The following is a 13392-nucleotide window of genomic DNA, read 5'->3' on the forward strand; positions in this document are numbered from 1 at the left end:
ATTACACTAGGGGATGTTCTCTGCAGTTCTGTTTTGTGTTTTTTTCCTTTCTACATTTGGTGCTGAAGGAAAAGGGCCAGGAGAGACAGCCCTTGCCCAGATAAAGCAGTTTCCCCAACTCAACCCCACCAGTGAACCAACTATTCATACTTTCTAAGCATGACATTATGATACCTTCATTTGCTCTTAAAAACCTGGATTAATTTCTACCTATGTTCAATAAATTTAATCCAAATAAGTCTTTCTAAGAGTTCTGAGTTCATTCTGGAGCTTCATTATACAGTTAATAGAAATATAAAGAAATTGAAATAGAACCACAGTTGAATCAAACAGGAAATTCTAAAACTGAACAGAAAAGTATGTGAAGGAACAAATTTAGTAAAAGGCATGGAAGAGTTGGAAAAATACCCAAAATCTTGTTGAAACTATCAAGGGTGTTTATAGACAGCTGGTAGGCGACTTCAGTTTTCTATCTCCAGGGAATTGAGAGTGCAAAAAGGCGACATCTGTTTAGACTGTCCTTCTTAACAGGGTCGCCGTCTTGAAGGAGCCAATCTGGCCATAAGCCAAGGCCCAGGTCCCAAACAGCCAAATGTATCCAAAACACTAGTCCACTCCGTACGTTTGTTGGAGGTGCCAGAACCAAGTCCAGAACTGGGAATGTTAAGTAGATCCTGCACTTAACTGGCTCCAACAAAAGCACACGTCATGGACTCCTTTCCCACTGGGCTTTTCATGATTTCCTGCACTAATCTTGGTTACTTGTTGATGCTAAATTCTATCCAAAAACACCCTTTTGAAATATTCCTTTGTTTTTTTCCCCAATATTATTATAAATGTTTATAATTCTTGGCTATTTCTTCTTTGAATGATTAAACACTCCTATTATTTTAATGCTATCTTATCCTACAGCTCTAGAACTCTGGAGAAAATTTTTTTCAATTGATCTAAAAGCACATCTTTAACTCTAAGTCTACTCCTCTATTTCCAGTATTTCATATCTACTGATTTTGACCGTAATTCTTTTGTATATAGTCCTTCTAAATATTTTAAATCCTTAGACTTCAGTTCATAATATCTGTCCTACGATAATATATTATGAAATACAAGCTCTAAGGGAAAAATAAAGCACCTTCATATTGATATGTGTTAATACAAAAAAAAAACCCCAACCGCCCACAGTTCACTGCCCTCCAGTCAATTTAGACGCATAGTAACTCATATGGGACAGAGCAGACTGACCCTTTGGATCTCTGAGGCTGTTCAGCATTCTTTGAAGCCTATAGTGACTACCATGCCAGACAGTCTGACCTAATTTTAGAATGGGAAAACTATGTCATATTTTCCACATGGTATGTATAGATGTAGTAAACATGTGCATGCTTTTTAAAAAAATAATGACAGTGGAGGAATAAGGGGAGGCTATTGTTTATTGTAATTAGCTAAGTTATTTTTTCTCAAAGAAGGACCTCTTCCTACATTAACTAAAGGATATCTGCACATAACCTTGAATTGGTATTTCACTCTGAGTTTTGAATTGATTTGAAGGTATCTGCCAGACTCTAAGGCAGGGACCAGTCCCTGTGATTTAAGGACTCTGGAAGAGCTGGTTCATGCCACTGTTATCATGCTCTGTCCTCAGTCTGTAGCACCTATGCTCAGTGCTAGCTTACTTTTATTCTACTTCGGCCAACTGTTAAAGTGTTCATAATTATAAATCATCTAGTTGTTTCCATTCTAAATTTAAAGGGGAATGTTTCTTACATTATCCCCAAAGCCATTGGAGAATATCATGGACTCTTATGAGATCATTCCCCAAAGAGTCCCATTGAATGTAAGAATCAGTTGAATTCTCAAAATTAGGAGAAATGAAAAACAAAAACAGTTAATCGACTCTAACACATAATGTTGAAGGACTCTCTCCTGCTTGTTTGGTGTCTGGGAAGTCTCTTAATGGAATGGCCCGTTTTCAGGCTTTAAGTTATAGTGCATAGTGTATACCAAGCCACACTGACAGAGGTATGAAAATCACAGAAATCATAACCAGATAGAAACAAACTACAAAAGGTCTGAGAAAAGGTGGTAAGCTCATGAGAAGAATGCACAGGGACCAAAACAGGTTAAAGAGAAAAGAAGTGGGCAGAGATAGCTTTCTGCTTAAGGTAACAGCATGGATCAAGACAATATGATCCAACTATTCATATTTCTCATTAATTATAATGGCTCGTGTCTATTTCATTCAAAGAATGAGGATAAGATTGCAAACGAATATAGATGTTTTATATATCCAAAAACCAATGTTTGTTATTCTATTGCTATTTTGCAAGCCCATCTGAAAACTCAAACTTATAATCCCGTTTACAAAGCATACAGCTGCTATATCCTAAAGCAAGTATGCTGTAATACTTTTTAAAAATCAACAGGAAAAAAAGTGAAGGTGTTGAAGAGATGGCTAACTCATCATCCTCTTCCTGCAAAATGTCTAAGGTCTCTTCCTGGCTCCTTGGTCCCATGGTTTTAACCTTCACATGAAGGCACTGGTAAATGTAAAAGGATATTGTTTAGTTCTGGAGAGCAGCTTCCGCTGTGCTCAAGGCTGTTATTTTTCATTGCGTAGCTTTCGGAAACAAAAAGAAAGTGAGCTTTCTTCTCATTAATTTTTTTGTCAGACTTGCTATTAAGCATATCCCATTCCTTCAAAAAAGGGAAAACTTGAGTGTACATTCTCAGGAGAAAAAAACTATCAGGTTATTACATTAATTGAGAGATTTACTTGCTCACCTTCTACAACAATTCAAAAACAAGGCCCAAATTGGCATCACTAATAAAAATACAATCTTTACACATTTCACAAGGTTCGACATCTCGCGCCAAAGTCAAACTGTGAGCTCACCCACTTTCAAGAGCTCAGCCAGTTTACGTGTGGGTTCCGTTCTTCTAGAACAACCACATCCACCTCTTTCTTCTGAGTATCAGAAACACAGAGTTCACCAGGGACCACATATTAATAACTTCCTTTGTCTGAGTTAGAGCTAAGGAAAATTTGTTACTTCTCAAGATCACATCCTAGCAAATGGGTTCCTTACCCCCTTGTTAACTCGCCCTTCCATTATGTAATCACCGATGAAAAACTAATTTAAAGGCAATAGCAAGTCAAAATGTTTACATCTATTCCCTGCCATGCCTAGGATCTGGGCATATCTTAATTTCATATCTGTAGCTATCTTCACAAGACTGTGAACTCCTGCATGCTCACTTTAATCCATCAACTCCCTACCTTCTCCACCACCACAAAGATGTATCCTCAAAATGGAAGATAATAGTTCCTTCAGAATCTTAACATATTCAGGACTTTCTTATTCAATTTCTTTTTCCCCCTACTTCCTTCTGTTTTGAGAGCCACAAGGCAACGCAGATATTCAGAAGGCATGCCAAGGAGGGAAAAGTCCTGTTGATAAACTCTATCAACATCTATCCAATCTCTGCTAGGAATATGTCACCTCTCAAAATGTGAACCAGATCCAAAAGAGTTTGGCTTGGAAATTATGAGTGAGTGATTCCAAAGGCAGAAAGAAGGTTGAAGAGGTCAACAGAAAGGAGGCGGTGGGTGCGAATGGTTTCTTCCCTATACCTCTGCGTATATTTGGGCAATTGTCCTATTTACGTGGCTTCTCACTGCCTTAACTTTGCTTATGTTACACATTTGAAACACTTTACATCCTATTAAATTCCTAAATCACTTAGCTATATTAAATTACATTATATCTTTCCCGGTTATGAGAAATAGAGCTGAATCATCAATTTCTGGCAATCTTATTGGTCTAATTTTATTTCCTACTGGAGAAAGTTATCAACCTTAGGCTTCTGCTAAGACTTATCAACTCCCTCCCGGCAGAAGGTCTATATGGTACCTGCTGCTTTTTAGTGCTTTTTAACAGAAGAGTTTACAACTCTAGAAAAAAATTAATGTAATCTATTGTCTCAGATGTACTTCTTTCATAAATGATGAATTTGTTTCTCCCGGACAGGGCAATCTTTTTTAATATCTACCAGGTTCTAAATGTGCAGTGGGAGCCATTACTTTATACATACCCTATCGATACTTCTGGCTAAAATGTTACAGGGATTTTAAATTACAGGGTGAAAGAAGATAGAACAGTACAGTTTGATTTCTCCATTTGTGAAAATTGAGATTGCGGCCCAGAAAGGCAATACCCAGCTGATTACACTTTATCTTAATCTGTCATAGGCATTGAATGGAACAAAGGGGAAAGCTACAGAAACAGAAATCTACATAAATATCTCAGATGTTAATGCTCCACTTCTTTTTAAATGCTGCCGGTTAAACAGATTATGCTGAATGGGATGTCTGGCCTCTTCCATGGGCTTTTTTTATTTTTTAAATGAGTACTAGATAATCAAAGATTCAACTGTGTAAATTTTCTTGACTGCCTGAATAATTGTTTATTCTATAAAAATATTTTCCCACGCAAAGACAAAATAGGTTCACCAGATACTAGGACATTCCCCTGAAGGCAACACTGTGCCCAAATAAGCTTTATTGCTTACACGTGGACATTACTGATATTAAAAACAGCAAAAGAAACACACATTTCCTTAGAAAGTACGAGGCAGTAAGTGTGCCATTATAAACATCAGGCAAGTCAGTAGCCTCCCAGTGGTGCCTACGATGTGATATCTTAATGTAGAAGTTTGCTTAGTTGGGAAAAAGGTCAATAGCCACATACATTTCACTATGGAAACTACATAAATTAGAGCCTTCACTGATTGTAATATTGTTGGATAAAAGAACTCAAATTGTTAAGATTAAACAGATCAACTTTAAATAAATGTATTTTATAGTATCATTATTAAAATTATTCAAGGTCATGGAAAATCAGGATTAGCATATAATAATTGTAGCCTAAAAATCAAGCGAATTCGATTTATGTATATATTCCAAAGATGCTATCAGGATTTAAACTTCTGAGTTACGGGTTCTGATTATTCTCATCACATACCTCTGTTCTCGATAGTTTCTATTCATTGACAAGAAGAGAGAAAAAAAACAGAAATAAAAGTTAGTTACTCATGGATATGTATTGGGAGAGAGTACTAAACAAATATACAGCTCTATCTAGCATTCATCGAGAGATCTACACTAGAAGATATTGAGTAGATTTAAATTTTCACTCAGGTATTAGAAGAAGTAATAAACATTTAGTGATCAAACCATTGTCTATTTTTAAACACATGGATAAGTGCAATTGCTAAAGAGTAACATGTTTTTACAACATAAGTAGTATTAAATTTTTAGTATGCTCTAAAGTCACTCATGTTTCAATCATAGGTTTTCAGACATTAGTTGTAAACAATGGAACAAATGAAGCAAATTACTTAGCTAAATTAACTGTTATTTTCACAGAAGTAAAATCACAATCCATTCCTTTTAGAATGTATACTCTAAACTGTATCCAACCCTAAGCATTTTAAAGAGGAGATCATAAATTGACACCAATCACACCCAAACCCACTGACTTCAAGTCCAATCTGACTCAGAGCAACCCCACAGGACCTCTGGCTGTTCAGGGCTGTCAGTCTTCATGGAAGCAGACTGCCTTCCCTTTCTCCCACCGAGTGGCTGCTGAGTTCAAACTGTCACCCTTTCAACTAGCAGCCCAATACTTAAGCCCACTAACCAGCCTTTCAACTAGCAGCCCAATACTTAAACCCACTAACCAGCCTTTCAACTAGCAGGCCAATACTTAAACCCACTAAGCCACCAGGCCACCTAAATTGATGTCAGAACATGTTAGTTCATCACGTAAGATAAATATGAGTTAGTGCATGGCTGTTCTGGGTCTCCTAAATTGAGTTAGTGCACGGTAGTTATGGGCCTCCTACATTAATGCTACTTGGTCACTGAAGCTTCACATAGGGAATGCATTATTCACAGCTAAACCTCAGTTTTAAAATTTGGCAATATATTAAAATACATGAGCTCCTTTATAAAAGTCTCTCAAAGAAAATTGGGTCATCATGTACCAGACTGTTTTCATCTACCATGGCAGATATTAGCACCGTTTTCCAGCCATGCTAGAGAGATGAAGAAACTGAGTGATGTGGGGCTCTGTCCTCTAAGACCAAGGCTAAAGGTTGCCATATGATTGCCATTTGTACCACTTTCACCTGCCAACTTAGCCCACCCACACCGTTTAAGTCTCACGTTCAATAATGGTGCTGAGGAATAAAAATGCCAGTTCCTTGCTTTTGATTTTTCATTCCTGAAAGCATCAGAAAGGATGAAAAATAAGCCTGGAAATTTTCTGTTACACACATTTTACTGGTCATTCCTTGCACTTGATCACCTAAGTCATGTTGACGCAACTATGACCAACTTCACGTGACTATTCCTCATTTCCCGTTTCTTCTATTCCCCATGCCAAAGGTTGGAGGGGGGTACGTATTTTCAGTGAACTAATCAAATATGCGATTTTAGGTCTTAAATTCATTTTTGCATTTTAGTTAAGACTATGTGAAACACCACATTCCTGGATTATAATTCCCATACTAAAATTTCCCCACCCTCTTTCTATTTTAAAAAATATAGATGAATCATTTCAGAAATATTAAAGCTTTCACCGTTTGAGTTCAAATTACTTATTAAGAAAATACTGCAACATGAACAAGATTTGCCGCTCTTAATTTGCAAAGCATACATATTCATACATGAAAAAGCAAAACCTCAAAAGAATCATCATGAGAAATAAACAATCATCTACAGCAGGAAATACTCCCAACTATAATTTAAAAGTGGACAAGGGGATGTCAGGGGTTAACGGGAGTGGTATCGAGATTTCATGTGTTCGGATAGGTCTTTCCAAGATTGTAAAACTGAAATATCCACTGTGACCCCTAGGTGGCAGCAAACCGCCACTGCGAAAGCTAACCAAATCCCTCTCGGCTTTCTTGAGTGTGATGAATGTCGCCACATAGTTACTCCCACGCAGCCAGGCTTGTGGTCGCATTACTACATACATTTTGTATTTGGAAAGTTGAAGAAATACTATGACTCCCAAAATATGGCTAACTTCCCTGAGGCCTAAGGCCTGATCAAAGAAAAAAATCCATTAAAAAAAGTCTTTCGGACTAAATGTTTTTTCATTTCTGTGTTATGCGGAAGTCAGATTGTACAAATATAAATACACAGTATCCCTCATGATCTATCAACAAAGAACCTACAGATCAAGAGCTGAAGAGGTGGATGAACTCAGTGCTCAATGCTCATTTAATCAGGAGAAAAGAGCGATCTGCTGTGCTCACCTTAAACATACAAGGCTCTGTAACCATGATCGACTGACTGTGCAATTTCATTCACGTCCTTCCACCAGGGTCTTTCTGTGTTTTAATGGCATATAACGATTATCCTAGGATTAACTAACTGCTATCCATAAAGACAACTCTTTTCTGAGTTTCACCTCACACCAAGCAATTGTCATTTACTTTTAAAGTTGTTTCCTTTGATTCAATTGGTTTAAAACCATGTCAGGTAATAAATGGGAACTAAGTATGTTATAAACGGAATTGCGGCCTTCCAAAAGGTGTGACAACTTGGCAAGATCATGATCCTTAGCATGATGTACTTATCCTCCAGTCTGTCGCCTGGTGTGATTTTCCTCAGGGTTTAATGGTTTTAATTCCTAACCATTAAGATGTTAATGAGGCAAAATAAAAAGCTGTTGTGTTCCTGAGGAAGGATACATTCTGCATGATTAGATGGAATCTTGAGCCAATCTCTTCTGAGATATAAACAGATTAAACAAGCCAGCCCAGATCAGAGGGGGCTTCAACAACCAAGAAAAGAAAGAGTGGAGTATCCTTCAGACCTGGGGTCCCTGCGCTGAGAGCCTCCTAGACCTAGGGAACGATTGACACCAAGACACGTGGAGATGTCCAAAGGAGGTCAACTCCACTGGTTTTGAAAGGCGACAAAGGCCTTTCCCTAGAGCCCACAGAGAGAAGCCTTCTCCTAGAACTGGGCCCTCTAACGTAGACATGGAGATTCTCACACTGTGAAAGACTAAATGTAGGTTTGTTTAAAGCCACGTATTTGTGGTATTTTTGTTATAACCGAACTAATTAATTAAGGCAATGTACACAGAATGATCTGTGGGCCAGGAACTATTTGGAGATTTTACACAATTTAATTCACAGAAAAATGATAAGTTTTGAAAGCTTGAGATAATTTTATTTAAGTCTAAAATTTACTAATCCAAAAATCTCTTCATGATCTAAATATGACCACTAAGGAAAACAAGTGAAAAATGGGGTAATGCCTATATGCCCAGCAAAATTTGCAAGTTCAAACAGAGGAAAACTCTGGGCCTGGGGATTAAAATATCATCATCAAATATAAGTATAGTTGTGAGTTTACACTCTTAAAGGTGATCCAAGGTTTACCATTTGTTCATTTGTATGTATTAAGTTTAAATCAGCTATTAGAATATGAAGGGCTTTTTATATCATAACATTGAAGTACATCAAAAGAAAATTTATAAAGAAAATCTAACACGATAAACACATAACTGAGTGTCAAGCATTTGAAAGTACTTATTTAGTAAATCTTTAAGAAGATCAAACACTATTCAAAGTTTCCAAAAGCTGGTTTATGACTTCTTTATACTTCACAATTACAACCCCAAAATATTACCAGTTGAACATTGAAGCTAAGGAAGAGTTTTAGGTCTTGCCATTTTTTAAATCCAAGTTTAATTTTAGCAAACAAACCAACCTCTGAACAGCATTTTTGTCACACAAAAACATCCCGTACTGAACAAGCCCCAGAGCTGCCATTAGAGCGGTTGGGAAGGAAAGAGGCTTCGCCCTAGAACACTGCACAGAGTGGAAGCCTTTCAGAGAACCGGCGGCTCTCGTCACTGCACCGTTCTCAAAGCCCCACGCTTGCTGAATGACAGTCCCTCCTAGGCTTCCGGAGATGGGTATAAGTCAAAAGATGTTGTGAACGCAAGGGAAAACCACAGCAGCCTTTGTACAGCGTAAGAGCCGTGTTAATTTTGATTCACCTAGTGATCTTAGAGCAATACTCAGAACCCTTAGAATAGACAGCAGTTGCCTCACAACCTATGATAAAGAATTTTAACTCCAACGGCTAACCATGCCAACCATGGTCATTTGACTGACTGTTGAGCCAAGACACATTTTCTTGGCAAATATATTTACGCAATGATGCAAAACTCTCTATACCTTTCATTCAACCGAAATGTGTTACTGTGTATTTCGACAGTAGCAACATAGAGATGGTTCACTTACTTATAGCCCCATGCAGTTATTCCTAAGATGAGGGCCAGCACTAAAATGGTGCCGGCAATTATGCCTATTATGATATTGGTACCAGCAACACCTGTGGGAGAATGATGACAAGCAGTTACGAACATGAAATTCTAGTGTAAACCTCTTTCAAAAGCTTTATTCTATAGATCCGAAATCACCACACTAACTTTATTACTTTTATACAAAAGCTGAACCATAACTTAGCTTCCATTGTAAATTTGTTTAAAATTTCTTTATGTATGTTCCTTTAAACGTTCTTGTGCAAGTACATTTTTACATCATTACAATTCCCAATGAGGTTACTGAACTGAACAAAAAAGGGAGAGTGAAGGAAAAATGGGGCCCAAAATTACGATATTGGCACAGCATCTTTGGGGAAGAAGGGTTAGAAAGCCATGCTTCTTGTGACCCTGACTCCTTCCTCAGAAATCCCAGAAGGGCTATTGGGGTACGTTTTTTGTTGTGGCTTTAAATCATTTAATTCTATACATAAATTTTATCAACATTCCATCCATCAACTGTATCCATACCTCAACTGTATCAAGCATAGTTATACACATGTTGCCATCATTCTTTTCTAAACTTTTACTTTCTACTTGAGCCCGTGGTGTCACCTCCTCTTTTTTCCCTCGCTGTCTCCCTCCCACCCTCGTGACCCCTTGATAAATTGTTATTATTTCCATCTCTTACACTGACTGCTGTCTCTCCTTCACCCACGTTTTTTGGGGAAAGAAGTGTTATTGTTTAAATCACTCCATGTTAATAACTGTGCATGGTCCTGTATTGTTTCTTGGTGTATGTGTATGTATGTATTAGAGTCTCTCAAAGTAAGTAAAAACTCCTTAAAGAAGAACAAAACTCAATGTCTTCGAGTCAATTCTGATTCAGAGTGAGCCGACATCCGGTTTCTGAGGCTATAAATCTTTACAGGGGCAGCTAGCACCATCTCTCTGGGAGAGAGGGCACTTGAGGAGTGACTGGGGCTTGAACCACCAGTCCTGTGGATAGCAGCACAATCCTTACCCAGCAGCTCCTTTCAGGAACAAAACATGCCTATAATTTACACTATCAACACTTGGGTGGTGTAGATTTTTAAAGCACCGGGTTTATAGTTTCTGGTCTTTTGGCAACGATACTGTGGTATCCTAGAGAGAGGAAACTAGAACTAGAGGTTGGTGATGGTGTAGCATGAAGGCGAGGCTGCACTGGACCAGCAGAGAGCCAGGGCACGCAGAAGGTAGGGCAGAACTGAAGTTCTGGACTGGTAAGTGGCAGGGCAGAGCCAGCATCTGTTGTTAGAGCGGAGACAGATTCCTTAAGAGGCTCATGACAGTAAGAATAGCCTTGTCAGGTGAAGGCTTGGTCAACAAGGTCAACGTGAGAGAGACCCAAAAGCAGAAAAGGAAGATCTGAGAACAAGTTCTGATCCCAGGATGTCTGATGTGCGGATAATAATTTGGACAACACGTTTAATTTCAGTGCTTTCATCCAGAGCTGCTCAAATCTCTCCTTGCCTGCGTAATACCTAAGGCATCCTTCTATCCACCTAGTATCAGCAATCCTGTACGACCGTAGGCAGTTCTGAGATCCCCACGACAGAAGCAGCAGCCTCTCTGCAGGCATGCTGGATGACAGAGCTAGGGCATTTGGGCAGACTGGCCTAATGTCGCATGCCCTGAGGGGTGGGTAGAAGCAGATGCCATTGGATCCCTTGGGTCACTGGGATTTCCTTACTTCCTCATCTCCCTTTCTTCCAGTGAGTTAACAGGGTCAATCAACTTGGCCTGTGGTCTTCATTATTCTTAAGCAGTGGTGTAAGAGTTGATAAGACACTTAAACCCATAGATGTCAATATCTGGATTATCTATTAGAACCAGCCCCACACAACCATGGCTAAGGGTGAAAACTACAAATACTATGATTTCCTTTATAGTCATATTGGCTGAGATTTTTAGAGATAAATGATTGTTACGGTTTGAGCATAATTTAATTTAAAAATAATCAACAATGAACTAATAAAGTAGTTTAAAAGGTATATTTACTTCCAAGACATGAATTATTTCAACCGTTTGCATTTAAGTTCTACTTTGCCATTTGGGTCACCCCAACGTGTAGAACTGCATTTGTTGTTCCTTAAACCCCTTCCAGACAGTAGCCAAGGGTACTACTTCTAGAACTATCTAGAATTCAGGCTATAAAACTGGGTTTGGCTATGGATGATATTATATATAATAAAGAATACAGAAACAGAATATTTTAATTCATATTTTAATTAATCAAATAATTTTATTAATAAATAATATAATGGCCATTCGTTATTTTTAATTAATATAATTATTCTAATTAATATTTAATCGATTGTTCATATTCTTATTTAGTCCATCCCCAAATATAAAAGACTCTAATTTTCAAATAGTAATTTTCTGCACTTATAAGAAATTTAAATTTATGATTTCCATTAGGTTGAATAGATTGTTTGACATCTGCAAACAAGTACAATACTTGAAAAATTTCAACCAGAGATAGGACTAAGTAATGTTAGCTCAGAAGAAGAACATATATTGAATAATTTATACCATATACCTGTCAATGGGAACGTTAAGTTTCAAAAGGTTTTCCCTAGTGATACATTAGAATTCATTAACATGTGAGTTTGACTTATATTTCATTGGCCTATAAAAATATTTCAAATAAAAATATCTGAAGGACAATGGTTTTCCTCCTCATGTATGATAAATATGTCATGATACCAAATGAAGTACCTACCATTGCCAGACAGAGTAATGCCCGCCTTTTCAGCCTCATTGTGTGGGAAGTAGGTGCTGCAGTCTGCACCGATCCAGTGTCTGTTACACACACACTTCAGCTCATTACTGCAAACCTAAATTCAAAACTCAGTCTTGAGCAAACACACTCTTGAGTACAGAGGCACGAAAAATAAGCATTAATTTATAATTATAACAGACAAAATTTGGTGATACTAAAAAATTCTGGGTACTTTTCAATTCCTTCCATTCATTCATGCTTTCGTTCCCTACTCAACTATCTGAAGAGATATTTTCTAAAAACCAGTGGATGATTACAAGGGAACAGTGATTTTTTCATCTGTGTGAAACTTGAATGAGATCCAGAGAAATCTAATACAGGAGAGAGAAGCCTGATGCTTGTAGGGGTCTGAGAAGAAAGCTTTATAGACTGTTACCATGGCCCCTCAGCCCAACTTACAGAAAAAGCAGCTCCCTCAGAGCCATGGGAGCATGAGCTCCCTAAGTAAAGCAATCGGGGAGAGAAATCACACAGTGGTTTATACCAAATTTTTAGACATTATCAGAAAAGGAGTATTTCTTTATATTTCCAACTAGGAGAGAGAATCTATATCTGGATTTTTAAATTCAAGACAAGTTTCAGTGCAGTGAGGAGCAGGAAAGACTTAACTTCAAGATCAAAGCAGCTCTCACTGAGGCAGGTTTTTACAGTATGATTTCTGTCTTCTGTTTGATCAAATTTGCCATAATTAGGCAAATAAGCAGTTGAAAGTGGTATTTGTTTCTGTGATATAAAAGAAGTAAATCCTGACCACTGGCCAGGTACTGGAAAAATACGTACCCCGTTTCCTGAACAAACTGTGCCTACTTTACTGCTTAAGCAAGTGCTGAAGTTGAAAGAAGCCACCGGAAGGCATCTCTGTTCTAAGCACATCATTCTGGGACCACATGGTGTACCATCTTCCACATAGCCAAGGTCAACATCTTCTTCAAGCTTAACATGCCCGCCACTGCAAATGAATTAAGAGTGAAGAGAAATTGCGTTTCCAATCATCCATTTTCATATGGAGAATATATTCAAAAACTAACAAGTGAGCAATAGCACACCTGCTCAATTTTATCTTTATTTAACAAAAATCAGTCATATAAGTGCCTTTTGTTAATTCTCTTGTTAGTTTATATATACCTTTACTTTTTAATTTTATTTAATTGAAGGCATTATCCATTGGCTTTTATCTGTGGAATCTGATAAATTATCCTCTGTCTACCTCTCCTA

General features: G+C 37.7%; 1 protein-coding gene across 13 annotated transcripts in view; it reads right to left on the reverse strand.

The window, feature by feature from the left end:
* Positions 1–13392, reverse strand: part of ADAM22 (ADAM metallopeptidase domain 22) — a 269416-nt gene that overhangs the window by 22132 nt on the left and 233892 nt on the right. For 12 of the 13 annotated variants that reach the window (XM_075557630.1, XM_075557625.1, XM_075557619.1 and 9 more), the window contains 4 exons: positions 12958–13126; positions 12118–12232; positions 9331–9421; positions 5022–5039 (listed from right to left, as the gene is read on the reverse strand). In XM_075557630.1, coding sequence (XP_075413745.1) covers positions 5022–5039; positions 9331–9421; positions 12118–12232; positions 12958–13126 — 393 coding nt within the window. The remainder of the gene's footprint in view (positions 1–5021; positions 5040–9330; positions 9422–12117; positions 12233–12957; positions 13127–13392) is intronic. The other variant, XM_075557629.1, reaches the window with a different exon arrangement.

This window comes from Tenrec ecaudatus, chromosome 9 (assembly GCF_050624435.1).
Source record: "Tenrec ecaudatus isolate mTenEca1 chromosome 9, mTenEca1.hap1, whole genome shotgun sequence".
In the NCBI taxonomy this organism is placed as follows: domain Eukaryota; kingdom Metazoa; phylum Chordata; class Mammalia; order Afrosoricida; family Tenrecidae; genus Tenrec; species Tenrec ecaudatus.